The sequence below is a fragment of the Nerophis ophidion genome, linkage group LG06, assembly GCF_033978795.1.
Source record: "Nerophis ophidion isolate RoL-2023_Sa linkage group LG06, RoL_Noph_v1.0, whole genome shotgun sequence".
In the NCBI taxonomy this organism is placed as follows: Eukaryota; Metazoa; Chordata; class Actinopteri; order Syngnathiformes; family Syngnathidae; genus Nerophis; species Nerophis ophidion.
Window position 1 is genome coordinate 20,820,679 of NC_084616.1, and position 18,374 is coordinate 20,839,052.

Sequence of the window (18,374 nt, forward strand, 5' to 3'; positions counted from 1 at the left end):
CTGGCATGGCCACACAAGGGCCACACAAGGGCCACACAAGGGCCCTGTTTCTCTCCCTGTCTTTGGCACACAGCCCTTCCTGCTGAGATGATGAAAAGGAAGGACGAGGGGAAGCCCAAGCACGCTGCTGTTGTTGTTTTTCACGCGGGGGGTTCTCTCCATTCATGGAGCTACAGGTGCAGGCGGAGGAAACCCCGCCCCTTCCTGTTCCTGCTGTCTGCAACTCTGAGAGCAGGCTTGGTTGAAGTTAGCGTGCAACAAGTGGCGCCTTTGTACCCCCACGCAGGACCGGGGAGTGGGCTCCTTCTGCGCCCCACTAGTGACGTGGAAGAAGAGTGCAGTGTGAAGACGTCTTGTCAAAGTCTCTCGCGCGTTTATGTGCCGCTCTGTGCTGTGCACGCCTCCAGTCAGCTTGCTGAAGCAGATGACAGTGGATACAGTCCGAACCAAAATGGATATCAAACGTCCCCATGCAATAAAGTTAAAGTTAAAGTAGCAATGATTGTCACACTCACACTACTGGCATCAGTCCGATGTCAGCAAAAAACAAATATCGTATTGTATGTGCGCTGATATCATGTGCGATAAAAGCCGTCCTGCAGCGTGTTTACTTGTGTGTGATATCATGTGTGATACAAGAAGTCATGCAGTGTGTTTACATGTGTGTGATATCATGTGCAATACAAGCCTTCCTGCAGCGTGTTTACTTGTGTGTGATATCATGTGCGATACAAGAAGTCATGCAGTGTGTTTACTTGTGTGTGATATCATGTGCGATACAAGCAGTCCTGCAGCGTGTTTAGTTGTATGTGATATCATGTGCGATACAAGTTGTCCTGCCGCATGTTTACTTGTGCGAAACCATGTGCAATACAAGAAATCCTGCAGCGTGTTCACTTGTGTGTGATATCATGTGCGATACAAGCAGTCCTGCAGCTTGTTCACTTGCGTGTGTGATATCATGTGCGATACAAGCAGTCATTTAACATGTTTACATGTGTGCAATATCATGTGCTATACAAGCAGTCCTGCAGCGTGTTTACTGGTGTGTGATATCATGTGCGATACAAGCAGTCCTGCAGCGTGTTCACTTGTGTGTGATATCATGTGCGATACAAGCAGTCCTGCAGCGTGTTCATTTGTATGTGATATCATGTGCAATACAAGCATTCCTGCAGCGTGTTTACTTTTGTGTGATATCATGTGGGATACAGGCGGTCCTGCAGGATGGTTACTTGTGTGATACCATGTGCGATATAAGCAGTCCTGTAGCGTTTTACTTGTGTGTGATATCTTGTGCAATACAAGAAGTCATGCAGTGTATTTACTTGTGTGTAATATCATGTGCGATACAAGCAATCCTGCAGCGTGTTTACTTGTGTGTGTGATATCATGTGCGATACAGGCAGTCCTGCAGCGTGTTCACTTGCGTGTGTGATATCATGTGCGATACAGGCAGTCACGCAGCGTGTTTACTTGTGTGTGATTTCATGTGCGATACAAGGAGTTATGCAGAGTGTTTACGTGTGTGTGATACCATGTGCGATACAAGCAGTCTTGCAGCATGTTTACTTGTGTGCAATATCCTGAGCAATACAAGCAGTCCTGCAGCGTGTTTACCTGTGTGCGATATCATGTGTGATACTACCAGTCCTGCAGCGTGTTTACTTCTGTGTAAACATGTGCGATACAAGCAGTCCTGCAGCGTGTTTGCTTGTGTGATACAAGCAGTTATGCTATATCATTTATATATAGCGCAACTTTATCACAAAATAATACAAGTAGGCACAATAATTCATGCTGATATCGTGTCAGATGAATATCGGGTGGGCAAGAGAAGATGAGGTGAAAAAGTGTGTAAATAGGAATTAAGGAGCACAACACTCCTGCTTACACTTATCAGTCATCAGCAAAGAGTGCCTGCTGCTGCTTTCATGTTTGTGTTACCATGGCAACGCACATTTCAATTGGTAAGCACGTCCTCCCTCTTCTTCCCGTCCCTTGTCTCCATTCCCTCTCATTAAACCTGGATGTGCTCAAAGTCACGGCGAGTGGAAGCAAACTGTCAGCTGATGTTTTTCCTGCGCTTGAAAGGCCCGCCTCTCGCGTACATCACGCCCGGACCCCCCTCACACACACAAAATGTGTGGATTATTTTAATACCTTTATTTTATTTGCTATGATTTTTTAATAATATTGAATATGTGTGCATTATTTTTTATTATTTATAATAATCTATGTAATATGGGTGCATTATTTTATTTAAATAATTAGTTAACTTATCATTATTTTTAAATAACATCTTTTATTAAATGTATTTATTTCTTTGTTGTTTTTAAAATAATATTTATTTAACATTTAATATGTGTGCAATATTTTATTAAATGTATTTATGTATTTGTTATTTTTTAAATAATATTTATTTAATATTTAATATGTGTGCATTATTTTATTAAACGTATTTAATAATTCATGTGTTATTATTTTTGTAAAAATATTTATTTAATAATTGATGTATGTGCTTTGTTTTATCAAATGGTTTAATAATAATTTTTAATAATATATTTAAAATTGAATACAAGTGCATTATTTTCCATCCATCCATCCATCCATTTCCTACCGCGTATTCGCTTTGTGGTCGCGGGGGGCTCTGGAGCCTATCTCAGCTACAATCGGGCGGAAGGCGGCGTACACCCTGGACAAGTCGCTACCTCAACACATAAGTGCATTATTTTATTAATTTAATTAATTTATTATTAGTTTTTAAATAATATACATTTAATATTTAATATGGGTGCATTATTTTATTAAATGTATTTATTTATTATTGTTCAAATATCTATTTAATATTTAATGTGTGCATTGATTTATTAAATTAATTTTTTTAATCATTTTTTAAATATCAAATTTTTTTAAATAAATATTTAATATCTAATATGTGTGCATTATTTTGCTAAATGTATGTATTTCTTATTATTTTTCTAATAATATTTATTTAATATTTGATATGTGTGTGTGTTATTTTCTTGGATTTATTTTTTTAATCAATGTTTTAATATATATACATTTAATATTTAATGTGTGCATAATTTTATAAAATGTTTTGATTATCATTTTTAATAATATAGTTTATATGAGTGCATTATTTTATTAAATGTATTAATTCATCAGTAGTTTTTAAATAATATATATTCAATATTTAATGTGTGCATTATTCTATTAAATATATGTATTTATTATTGTTTAAATATATATTTAATATTCATTATGTGTGCATTATTGTATTACATTTAATTTTGTACTATTTTTTGATAATAATATCATACCTCATATGTGTGAATTATGTTATTATTATTTTTGTATTATTATTATTGTTCTAATAATGTTTATTTAATATTTGATATGTGTGGGTTATTTTCTTAAAATAATTTACAATTTAAAAAAAAACAATGTTTATTTAATATTTAATGTGTGCATTATTTTACTAAATGTAATTATCTGTTATTATTTTAAATACTTTTTGTTTAATATTTAATATGTGTGCACTATTCTATTAAATGTATTTCTTAATTGATTATTTATCATTGATTTTTAGTATGGATTATTTGTGCATTTTTAGGTGAATGTATTTATTATTTTTTTATATATTTTTTTATAATTTATTAAATATTTACAATGTGTGCATTGTATCATTAAATGTTTACATACATGTATTGTTATTATTTTTTTTATAAAATACATTTAATATATGTGTATTATTTTATTAAATGTATTTGGTAGTTATTTTTAAATAATATATATTTAATATTTAATGTGTGCATTATTTTATTAAATGTATTTATTTGTTATTATAATTATTATTATTTGGTATTGTATTTGTTTAATATTTAATATGTATGCATTACTCTATTATATGTATTCATGCATTGATTATTCATCATAGATATTTAAATACATATATTTAATATTGGATATGTGTGCATTTTGGTAAATTTATTCATTTGTTTTGAATCATTATTTTTTAATAACTTATTAAATATTTACAATGTGTGCATTACATGTGTTTATTTATGTATTGTTATCATTTTTAAATTAAATATATTATATACATGTTTTTTATGAGCCTTCTTGTATTACATTTATTTTTAAATCATGTAATATCTATTACATGCATTATTTTATCAAATTAAATCATTTGTTATTATTATTATTTTTGTAATATTTGTTTAGTATTTTATGTGTGCGTTTGTATTACATTTATTTATTAATTTATTTTCATCATATATTTTTAAACATATATTTAATATTAAATATGTGTGCGAGTTTTGTCAAATGTAATTATTTTCAATTATTATTCTATTTAGTTTACTTATTTATTTTGCATCAATATATTCTTCAACAATATATGTAATATTTGTGCATTATTTTATTAAATGTATTTATTTATTATTGTTTAAATATGTATTTAATATTTACAATATGTGCATTATATTATTTCATTTGCTAATGTAATTATTTTTATTAAAAGTATTTCATATGGGTGCATGATTTTATTTAAATTATTTATCAATAATGTATGTCATTTTTATGCATCATTTTATCAAATGTGTTTATTTATTTTGTATCATTACTTTCTTAATAATGTATATTTAATGTTTATTATGTGTGCATTATATTATTACATGTGTTCATTTATTTTTTATTTTTTTTAATAAAATATATTCAACATGTGTGCATCATTTTGTTTAGTTAATTTATTTATTTTGTATCATTATTTTCCAATAATATATATGTACTATTTGTGCATTATTTTATTTAGTGCATTATTTTTCAATAATGTAAATGTAATATTTGTGCATTATTTTATCAAATATATATTTATTTTTTGTGTCATTACTTTCTTAATAATGTATATTTAATGTTTAATATCTGCGCATTATATTATTACATGTGTTTATGTATTTATAGTTATTATTTTAATAAAATATATTCAATATGTGTGCATTATTTAATTCAGTTTATTTATTTATTTTTGTATGATTATTTTTCAATAATATATATGTAGTATTTGCGAATTATTCTATTTATTTTTTTATCATTATGTGTCAGAAATATATATATATATATATATATATATATATATATATATATATATATATATATATATATATATATATATATATATGTAATATTTCTGCATTATTTGATTTAGTTTATTTATTTTTTAATCAATATATTTCAGAAATATTTATACATATACATATATTTGTGCATAGTTGTATTTAGTTTATTTATTTTTTATAATTATTTTTCAGAAACATAAATTATATATATATATATATATTTTTTAATTTAGTTAATTTTTTTTAATCATTATTGTTCAGAAATATATATATGTACAATTTGTGCATTATTTTATCAAATGTATTTTTTTGCATCATTATTTTCTTAACATTGTACATATAATGTTTAATTATTTTATTGAATGTCTAATATCTGTGCATTATATTATTACATTTGTTCATGTATTTATTGCGGTGTGGCGCAGTGGGAGAGTTGCCGTGCGCAACCCGAGGGTCCTTGGATCAAATCCCACCTAGTACCAACCTCGTCACGTCCGTTGTGTCCTGAGCAAGACACTTCACCCTTGCTGCTGATGGGTGCTGGTTGGCGCCTTGCATGGCAGCTCCCTCCATCAGTGTGTGAATGTGTGTGTGAATGGGTAAATGTGGAAGTAGTGTCAAAAGCGCTTTGAGTACCTTGAAGGTAGAAAAGCGCTATACAACTCCAACCCATTTATTATTTTTAATAAATTATATTCAATATGTGGGCATTATTTAATTCAGTTTATTTATTTTGTAGTATTATTTTTCAATAATATATGTAGTATTTGCGCATTATTCTATTTAGTTTATTTATTTTTTTATCATTTTGTCTCAGAAATATATATATATGTAATATTTGTGCATTATTTGATTTAGTTTATTTGTTATAATTTTTCAGAAATATTCATACATACATACATACATATATATATATATATATATATATATATATATATATATATATATATATATATATATATATATGAAATATTTGTACATAGTTGTATTCAGTTTATTTATTTTTTATCATTATTTTTTATTATTATTATTATTTATCATTATTTTTTATTATAATTTTTTTATATATACATATATATATGTTTCTAAAAAATAATGATAATATTAGCGAATTTTTCTATTTAGTCTATTTATTTTTTTATCAGTATGTGTCAGAAATATATATATATGTAATATTTGTGCATTATTTGATTTAGTTTATTTATTTGTTATCATTATTTTTCTGAAATATTTATACATATATAAATATACATATATATTTTATACATGTATATTTATATATATATATATATATTATACATATATATATATATATATATATATATATATATATATATATAGGAAATATTTGTGCATAGTTTTATTTAGTTTATTTATTTTTTATCATTATTTTATATATATATATATGATATTTGTGCATTTCTTTATTTAGTTAATTTTTTTTATCATTATTTTTCAGAAATATATATATATATATATATGTACTATTTGTGCATTATTTTATCAAATGTATTTTTTTGCATCATTATTTTCTTAATATTGTACATATAATGTTTGATTATTTTATTGAATGTATAATATCTGTGCATTATATTATTTCATTTATTCATGTATTCATTGTTATTATTTTTGATAAAATATATTCAATATGTGTGCATTATTTAATTCAGTTTATTTATTTATTTATTTTGTATGATTATTTTTCACAAATATATATGTAGTATTTGCGCATTATTCTATTTAGTTTATTTATTTTATTATCATTATGTGTCAGAAATATATATATATATATATGTAATATTTGTGCACTATTTGATTTAGTTCATTTATTTTTTGTCATTATTTTTCAGAAATATTTATTTATTTATTAAATATTTGTGCATAGTTTTATTTAGTTTATTTAGTTTTTATCATTATTTGTCAGATATATATATATATATATAATATATATACATTAATATACATATACATATATATATATTTGTGCATTATTTTATTCAGTTAATTTTTTTAATCATAATTTTTCAGAAATATATATATATATAATATTTGTGCATTATTTTATTCAGTTAATTTTTTTAATCATTCTTTTTCAGAAATATATATATATGTACTATTTGTGCATTATTTTATCAAATGTATTTTTTTGCATCATTATTTTCTTAACATTGTACATATAATGTTTAATTATTTTATTGAATGTATAATATATGTGCATTATATTATTACATTTGTTCGTGTATTTATTGTTATTATTTTTAATAAAATATATTCAATATGTGTGCATTATCTAAGTTTATTTATTTATTTTGTATTATTATTTTTCAATAATATATATGTAGCATTTGCGCATTATTCTATTTAGTTTTTTTTTCTTATCATTATGTGTCAGAAATATATATGTGTAATATTTGTGCATTATTTGGTTTAGTTTATTTATTTTTTATCATTATTTTTCAGAAATATATATATAATTATATGTATATATATTTGTGCATTATTTTATTTAATACATTTTTTTTAATCATTATTTTTCAGAAATATATATATATATGTACTATTTGATCGACTGTGAATTATTTCATCAAATGTATTTTTTTGCATCATTATTTTCTTAATATTGTACATATAATGTTTAATTATTTTATTGAGTGTATTTATTTTTTAATCATTATGTGTGCATCAAAGAGACTTTATGTGAATTGACACAGATGGGATTATTTTATGTTAAGGAAAGGCAGCAGGTAGAATAGCAGCTCATGGCGTGGGAGGACTCTGCTTTATGGAAATGTCTGGCTGGGGGGGAGGACGACGATGACTTCAGAGAGAAGGTCACTCCTCGTCTCTCGCCTCACGTTAATGACGCTTTTCCTTCATTTGGGCTTTTTACACCACGCTTGCCAGGAGTCGCCGGCAGGGGCCGACATCACGGTAAAAAAAAAAAAGCCGTGAGGCGGCAGCTGCCAATTAAAAAAAAAAAAAAGGTGCTTTTCGCACTTTTCCTCCGCGGGCTGACCACCATGTTGGATTAGTGCGCGGCAAGCCTATTCATGGTTTTCATTTGAATAATTCACACACGAGCAGCATGGAGAGGGGGAAGGGGGAGGGGCAGTGTACTTCTCACTTTCTGTATGAACAAGAAAAACACAACCAAGGCCAAAGTAGTAGCCCTATATTGTCCTTATTGGGAACTAAGTGCTTTTTCCTAATAGCCAGCCAGCCCCCCCAAACCCCACCCCCACACACCACCACATGAACACACACACACACACACACACACACACACACACACACACACACACACGCACGCACACACACGCACATACACACACACTATCAAATTATGATTAAATATAAGCAATACTGAAATGGACTGAATAAACAGCGGGAGTGTCCCGATACAACTTTCTTGACTACTGGCCGATACTGACCAGCCACGATATCGTCAGGAATCGTACATAATTTGTTTAAAAAAAAAAAAGGTTGAAACGAGTGAAATTAATTAAACAAGGAGAACAATGGTAGTTATGTAAAAACTAAACTATTTTTTATGAAACGTCTGGAATGGACCTAGGGTGTCTTTAGGTTGAAGTGGAGTGGTCATTTTTATTTCATTTTATTTTTTTTGGCCTACCGTGATTCCTGAAGTCAAGCTGGTTGAATGATGCGGACACGTTTGTTACTGGATACTCTCTAATTCTGCCTTGGAGACTTTGTATGTGTAAGTAATATGCAACTATATTTATTTGATGCTTGTTTATATTCACAAATGCCAACTTTTTTTTTTTTTTGCTAAAAGATGATTTTCTATGTTTAGCTTGTGTGCTATTGTGTGCTTGGCTGTTGTGTAGCTGCTAGCTCCAAGCAGCGTAGAGCCTAGCATGTTTACCTTTTGCAAATGATTTTAGTAAAATACAATACATGTGCTTGTATCGCACAATATATCACACAAAAAATAAACACGCTGTAGGACTGCTTGTATCACACATGATATTACACACAGGTAAACATGCTGGAGAACTTCTTGTATCGCACATGATATCAAACAAGTAAACACGCTGCAGGACTGCTTATATCGCACATGATATCACAGACAAGTAAACACACTGCATGACTTCTTGTGTCGCACATGATATCGCACACAAGTAAACACACTACAGGACTGCTTGTATCGCACATGATATCGCACACAAGTAAACACACTACAAGACTGCTTGTATCGCACATGATATCACACACAAGTAAACACCCTGCAGGACTGCTTGTATCGCACACAAGTAAACACATTACAGGGCTGATTGTATCGCACAAGATATCACACAAAAAATAAACACGCTGTAGGACTGCTTGTATCACACATGATATTACACACAGGTAAACATGCTGGAGAACTTCTTATATCGCACATGATATCAAACAAGTAAACACGCTGCAGGACTGCTTGTATCGCACATGATATCACAGACAAGTAAACACACTGCATGACTTCTTGTGTCGCACATGATATCGCACACAAGTAAACACACTACAGGACTGCTTGTATCGCACATGATATCGCACACAAGTAAACACACTACAAGACTGCTTGTATCGCACATGATAACACACACAAGTAAACACCCTGTAAGACTGCTTGTATCGCACACAAGTAAACACATTACAGGGCTGATTGTATCGAACATGATATCACACACATGTAAACACACTGCAGGACTGTTTGTATCGCAAATGATATCACACACATGTAAACACGCTGCAGGACTGCGAGTATCACACATGATATCACACACATGTAAACACACTGCAGGACTGTTTGTATCGCAAATGATATCACACACATGTAAACACGCTGCAGGACTGCGAGTATCACACATGATATCACACACATGTAAACACCCTGCAGGACTGCTTGTATCGCACACAAGTAAACACACTACAGGACTGCTTGTATCGCACATGATATCACACACATGTAAACACGCTGCAGGACTGCTTGTATCGAGCATGATATCACACACATGTAAACACGCTGCAGAACTGCTTGTATCGCACATGATATCACACACATGTAAACACGCTGCAGGAGTGTTTGTATCGCACATGATATCACACACATGTAAACACGCTACAGGACTGCTTGTATCGATCATGATATCACACACATGTAAACACGCTGCAGAACTGCTTGTATCGCACATGATATCACACACATGTAAACACCCTGCAGGACTGCTTGTATCGCACACAAGTAAACACACTACAGGACTGCTTGTATTGCACATGACATCGCACACAAGTAAACACACTACAAGACTTCTTGTATCGCACATGTCATCCCACACAAGTAAACACGCTGCAGGACTGCTTGTATCGCACATGACATCACACACAAGTAGACATGCTGCAGAACTGCTTGTATTGCACATGACTTCACACACAAGTAAGCACGCTGCAGGACTGCTTGTATTGCACATGACATCACACACAGGTAAACACGCTGCAAGACTCTGTGTATCGCACATGATGTTGCACACAAGTAAACACGCTGCAGGAGTGCGTGTATCGCACAAGATATCGCACACAAATAAACACGCTGCAAGACTACATAGTATCGCACATGATATCGCACGCAGGTAAAAATGCGGCAGAGCTACTTGTATCGCACATGATATCACACACAAGTAAACACCCTGCAGGACTGCTTGTATCGCACACAAGTAAACACATTACAGGACTGATTGTATCGAACATGATATCACACACATATAAACACGCTGCAGGACTGATTGTATCACACATGATATCACACACATGTAAACACACTGCAGGACTGTTCGTATCGCAAATGATATCACACACATGTAAACACGCTGCAGGACTGCTTGTATCACACATGATATCACACACATGTAAACACCCTGCAGGACTGCTTGTATCGCACACAACTAAACACACTACAGGACTGCTTGTATTGCACATGATATCACACACATGTAAACACGCTGCAGGCCTGCTTGTATCGATCATGATATCACACACACATGTAAACACGCTGCAGAACTGCTTGTATCGCACATGATATCACACACATGTAAACACGCTGCAGGACTGCTTGTATTGAACATTAAATCACACACATGTAAACACACTGCAGGACTGTTTGTATCGCACATGATATCACACACATGTAAACACGCTACAGGACTGCTTGTATCGATCATGATATCACACACACATGTAAACACGCTGCAGGACTGCTTGTATTGAACATTAAATCACACACATGTAAACACACTGCAGGACTGCTTGTATCGCACACAAGTAAACACACTACAGGACTGCTTGTATCGCACATGATATCACACACAAGTAAACACACTACAAGACTGCTTGTATCGATCATGATATCACACACATGTAAACACGCTGCAGGACTGCTTGTATTGAACATTAAATCACACACATGTAAACACACTGCAGGACTGCTTGTATCGCACACAAGTAAACACACTACAGGACTGCTTGTATCGCACATGATATCACACACACAAGTAAACACACTACAAGACTGCTTGTATCGCACATGTCATCCCACACAAGTAAACACGCTGCAGGACTGTTTGTATCGGGCATGATATCACACACAAGTAGACATGCTGCAGGACTGCTTGTATCACACATGATATCACACACACAAGTAAACACACTACAAGACTGCTTGTATCGCACATGTCATCCCACACAAGTAAACACGCTGCAGGACTGTTTGTATCGGGCATGATATCACACACAAGTAGACATGCTGCAGGACTGCTTGTATCACACATGATACCACACACAAGTAAACAGGCTGCAGAACTGCTTGTATTGCACATGACATCGCACACAAGTACGCACGCTGCAGGACTGCTTGTATTGCACATGATATCACACAAAGGTAAACACGCTGCAAGACTGTGTGTATCGCACATGATGTCGCACACAAGTAAACACGCTGCAGCAGTGCGTGTATCGCACATGATATCGCACACAAGTAAACACGCTGCAGGACTACATAGTATCGCACATGATATCGCACGCAGGTAAAAATGCGGCTGGGCTGCTTGTATCGCACATGATATCACACACAAGTAAACACCCTGCAGGACTGCTTGTATCGCACATAACTAAACACGCTGCAGGACTGCTTGTATCGCACATAAGTAAACACGCTGCAGGACTGCTTGTATCGCACATGATATCACACACATGTAAACACGCTGCAAAACTGCTTGTATCGAACATGATATCACACACATGTAAACACGGCGCAGGACTGCTTGTATCGCACATGATATCACACACATGTAAACACGCTGCAGGACTGCTTGTATCGCACATGATCTCACACACAGGTAAACACGCTGCAGGACTGCTTGTATAGTTTTCAATGAAAATGATCTGTTTTTCCAAAATAAAACGCAAACGAACCAACAGTTTTTCTTCTTCAAAGAAAATGTCCTACACTTCCTTTCATTGCCATTCAAATTTGAACTTTGCAGTACAGAGAAGAGCCTAAAATGAACCAAAAAGTTGGTGTTTTCCAATTCTTAATAATGACAAGAAAATTCAAAGACCACAATATCCAGCGACCTGCACGACTGACGATGACGACGACGCTTTTATTGTGACAGCTGCCATGCAGGGCGGGGAGGGGCTTCCTCCCCTCCTCTGCTCCCCCAGCAGCAGAAATCAAGCCAAATCACTAAATGTCATCTTCTGAGATGAACCTGAGCCATTATGGGGGGAGCAAAACTACTTTTACTGGGCCCAGGGGGGCCTTGGTCCTCCCCCTACCCCCTCGTCACCCAACCACCCACCCACCCATATCTCCTCCACGCTCCTCCTCAATCCCTCCACGTCTTTGTTGTGTGCCGTCATCGGTTGTCCTGCTCCCGGAAATAACCTCGCAACCGTCCGCTCGGGCGGGGGGGATTATTTTCTGCTGATGCGTGGAAGAGGACCTCAAGGCCGTCCTTTTGACGTGTTCGTTGCGTTTCAGCACAATAACAAACAAAACAAAAAAAATGCTGTGGCAAAGAAAGTGCACTCAGCAGAGGCAAAGCGCAGAGCTGCGATAAAGTGAGCAAGCGGGTTGCAGCCCAGAATGGGCGTGGCCCTGCAGGACCCATATCGATATACCGTATTTCCTTGAATAGCCGCCGGGGCGCTAATTAATTTAAAACCTTTTCTCACTCCTGCACTTATTCAAGGCATGCGGTAAAAGTAAGCAGGCGCTAATTGTTTTAAAACCTCTTCTCACCCCTGCACTTACCAAAGGCATGCAGCAAAAAATTAAGTGTGATAAAAAATAACAATAAACAAGGAGCGTTGGCCGGGCCCGCCTTTGGTTGCTGCCCCCGCGACCCAAACGCGGAAAAAAGCGTTATAAGATGCATGGATAGTAGCTACTATTATTATAGGGTATTGTGTGTAGAATTTTGATGACAAAAAATAATCAATTCCATTTCACATTGTCATTGTCTACTGTAAGTCCTAAGTGTTCCAATACGTTTGTCCAGTGTTAGTCCTAAGTGTCCCAATACTTTTGCCTAGTGTTAGTCCTAAGTGTCCCAATACTTTTGCCTAGTGTTAGTCCCACTGCTCTACAACGTGTCATCGCGCCCACCTTTACACCATGCTATCTGCGTGCGTGCTAACCGGACACATGCATTTCGCTGCTTCTCATACGAGATTGCAATGCATACTTGGTCAACAGCCATACCTTTTATACTGAAGGTTGTGATAGAAACAACCTTAACACTCTTACTAATATGCGCCACACTCTGTGAACCCACACCAAACAAGAATAACAAACACATTTCTGGAGACCATCTGCTCTGTAACACATTATAAACGCAACATAAGAATTACCCAGAATGCCATGCATCCATGACTCTTGGCACGCGCCCCCTCAACCCCGCCCACCTCAACCGACGCACGGAGAGGGGGGGTAATATAGCCAATATAGCCAAGAGTCATGGATGCATGGCCTTCTGGGTAATTCTTATTTTGCGTTTATAATGTGTTACAGAGCCGATGTTCTCCCGAAATGTGTTTGTTGTTCTTGTTTGGTGTGGGTTCACAGAGTGTGGCGCATATTAGTAAGAGTGTTAAAGTTGTTTTATATCACAACTATCAGTGTGATCTGTATGGCTGTGGAACAAGACCCTCGGTTTACACATAGTAAAAGCAAAATAAAACTCCTCCGCCATTTTGAAAATCACGACAGGGGAAGCGTCACTGGTGAGGTCACGAATTAGACCCGGTGGTAAAAGTAAGCATGCGCTTATAAATTTGGGGAGCAAGTTAGACCCGGCAGTAGTTCAAGGCAGGCGCTTATTACATGCCCGGCAGCTATTCAAGGAAATACGGTATATCGCCATGGAGACGTAATCCATATAAAAAAAAACAAAAAAACAATGCAATCGATAAAAAGTTTGATAATTATTATTTTTTTCTTCATGGGAAGAAAGTATGGAAGCAAGTTTGGTTGCACGAACAAAGGTACTCGCTCTCTGGTAACCGAGCAACGCAGGAAGTGACACGCTGACAGCCAATCAGGTGACAGTATCAAGGGGTTGTCCCGATACCAATATTTTGAAATTAATTTAGAAACTTTTCGATCATTTTCAGAATAAAGGGGACTGCTAAAAAAATGTCATTATTAACGCGGCCCCAAAAGGGACAAGTGGTAGAAAATGGATGGATGGACTTAGGGTGCATTAAACAATTTTGTCCTTAAACAAAATAGTGAACATACAAGACACATTCTGTGATGAGGTGGCGACTTGTCCAGGGTGTGCGCCGCCTTCCGCCCGAATTAGCTGAGATAGGCTCCAAATGGATGGATGGATGAGATAAAACATATACAATTATGATGAGATAAAATATTTCTAATTATGATGAGATACCCCGTGATCCCAAAAGGGAATAAGCGGTAGAAAATGGATGGATGATGAGATAAAATAGTTATAACTATGATGAGATAAAATAGTTATAATTGTGATGAGATAAAATAGTTACAATTATGAGATAAAATAGTTATGAATATGAGATAAAATAGCTATAATTGTGATGAGATAAAATAGTTATAATTGTGATGAGATGAAATAGTTATAATTGCGATGAGATAAAATAGTTACAATTATGAGATAAAATAGTTATGAATATGAGATAAAATAGCTATGATTATGATGAGATCAAATATTTCTAATTATGATGAGATACCCCGCGACCCCAAAAAGGGAATAAGCGGTAGAAAATGGATGGATGATGAGATAAAATAGTTATAACGATGATGAGATAAAATAGTTATAATTGTGATGAGATAAAATAGTTACAATTATGAGATAAAATAGTTATGAATATGAGATAAAATAGCTATGATTATGATGAGATAAAATATTTCTAATTATGATGAGATACCCCGCGACCCCAAAAAGGGAATAAGCGGTAGAAAATGGATGGATGATGAGATAAAATAGTTATAACGATGATGAGATAAAATAGTTATAATTGTGATGAGATAAAATAGTTACAATTATGAGATAAAATAGTTATGAATATGAGATAAAATAGCTATGATTATGATGAGATAAAATATTTCTAATTATGATGAGATACCCCGCGACCCCAAAAAGGGAATAAGCGGTAGGAAATGGATGGATGATGAGATAAAATAGTTATAACTATATTGAGATAAAATAGTTATAATTGTGATGAGATAAAATAGTTACAATTATGAGATAAAATAGTTATGAATATGAGGTAAAATGGCTATGATTATGATGAGACAAAATAGTTATAATTGTGATGAGATAAAATAGTTATAATTGTGATGAGATGAAATAGTTATAATTGTGATGAGATAAAATAGTCACAATTATGAGATAAAATAGTTATGAATATGAGATAAAATAGCTATGATTATGATGAGATAAAATATTTCTAATTATGATGAGATACCCCGCGATCCCAAAAGGGAATAAGCGGTAGAAAATGGATGGATGATGAGATAAAATAGTTATAACTATGATGAGATAAAATAGTTATAATTGTGATGAGATAAAATAGTTACAATTATGAGATAAAATAGTTATGAATATGAGATAAAATGGCTATGATTATGATGAGATAAAATAGTTATAATTGTGATGAGATCAAATAGTTATAATTGTGATGAGATGAAATAGTTATAATTGTGATGAGATAAAATAGTTACAATTATGAGATAAAATAGTTATGAATATGAGATAAAATAGCTATGATTATGATGAGATAAAATATTTCTAATTATAATGGGATACCCCGCGACCCCAAAAAGGGAATAAGCGGTAGAAAATGGATGGATGATGAGATAAAATAGTTATAACTATGATGAGATAAAATAGTTATAATTGTGATGAGATAAAATAGTTACAATTATGAGATAAAATAGTTATGAATATGAGATAAAATAGCTATGATTATGATGAGATAAAATAGTTATAATTGTGATGAGATAAAATAGTTAAAACTATGATGAGATAAAATAGTTATAATTGTGATGAGATGTGTCACAACTTGGCTTGGACATGGATTGTTTCTTCAATGCAGATGAGGATCAGCACGAGCGAGACGTGGACGTGAGTACATGACATTTATTTAATAAACAAACAAACAACAAAAAGCGCTCACAATGGAGGAAGAAACTTGGCTAAACAGTACAAACGTGAAACAAAAACACCTGCTCGATGGCATTAAATGATGGACATAAACTAAAGGACTTTGCACAAAAACAATTGGCTATGAACTACAAACAAAGACTTACTTGGACAAAATGAACAGCGTAGCAAGGCATGAAGCAGATAAACGAGGGCGTGAAGGAGGTGCAGCATGGGTAGCGTGTGTGAGAGTGAGAAGATCCCAGAATGAAGACAAGAAAAAGAGTGACTTAAGTAGCCGTGATCATTAGTGAAAACAGGTGTGAGGCTGAGAACAAGGACGTGACAGGTGAAAACAAACCAGGAAGTGCCAAGACAGACCTAAAATGTCCAAAAAACTAAACATAACCTGACCAAAACCAAAACATCAACTTACAGGCGTGACAAGATGAAATAGTTATAATTGTGATGAGATAAAATAATTAGAATTATGATAAAAGGATTTGCAAATCATTGTATTCCGTTTATATTTACATCCAACACAATTTCCCAACTCATATGGAAACGGGGTTTGTAAACAATTAAGGTATGTAAATAAACATTTACAGAATATTCCTGTATAAATAACTCATTTCCAACATAAATATCTGAGGCTTATAGTCCAGTGCTAGTAATATATGGAAAACAATTTTTTTTCTCCTAAATTTTAGCAGGTGCGGTTCATATAAAATAGGGTAGGTGTGTTAGTCCGGTTTCTCAGAAGCCAAACAGGATCAGATGAAAGTGTTTTCATGGTTTGTAGAGGGCTTTCTCAGAATTCCGACTAATTGATTGCATGGAAACGTGGTCATTGATTGTTTGAGTGTTTTCCTCTCTGCCTTGACAGCTGAGGGATGACAAATATACAAATGAAGTTACATTTCTAGTAAAATATATTTTTCTCCAGCTCCTTCGTCGTAAAATTATCTATAATTATCGATATCAAGTGATACAAAATACCTATATTGCGATACAGTTTTCAGCCCAGCCCGTCCTTCTCCTGACCTGGTTTCAGTGTGTTCATTTTCATGGCGGTATCAAACAAGTATCGGTGTGGATGAGTAAAATTGTGGTACGGAAGGAAGGGAAAAAAAGCGTCCCGGGATTGAGAATGAAGTTGCGGAGTGCGTAAAAGGTGCTTGCTGCGTGGGCCTTGTCACTCACCATGATTGCTCGACGGCTCTGCAGTCTCAGGGAGGCCTGACAGCGGCTGCTGGTCCTCTCGCCTCGTGTCCACCGCTGGTTCACCAGCTCGCCCCGAAACTCATTTTCTGATGCAAGGACAAGAGGGAAGAAGGAGGCCAGGGGCCAGGATTTACAATTGGAGGAGGGGATGGGGGGGGAGAAAAAAAAGAAAAAAAAAAGATATATTTAAAATGATGGCTGCTTGGAAGAGTGGGCGTGGCTAAAGAGGAGGTTAAGGGGGCGGGGTGATGACACTTTACTACACTTTATGATTAAAGGAACAACACACACACACGCATGCACACGCATGTGCGTTTAAGTGCCGCAGCTGGGGTCTCTTCTG

General features: G+C 34.1%; 1 protein-coding gene across 7 annotated transcripts in view; it reads right to left on the reverse strand.

The window, feature by feature from the left end:
* LOC133554356 (myelin transcription factor 1-like) overlaps positions 1 to 18,374 on the reverse strand; it is a 180,734-nt gene that overhangs the window by 109,522 nt on the left and 52,838 nt on the right. For all 7 annotated transcript variants that reach the window (XM_061902981.1, XM_061902985.1, XM_061902982.1 and 4 more), the window contains exon 2: positions 18,011 to 18,117. In XM_061902981.1, coding sequence (XP_061758965.1) covers positions 18,011 to 18,117 — 107 coding nt within the window. The remainder of the gene's footprint in view (positions 1 to 18,010; positions 18,118 to 18,374) is intronic.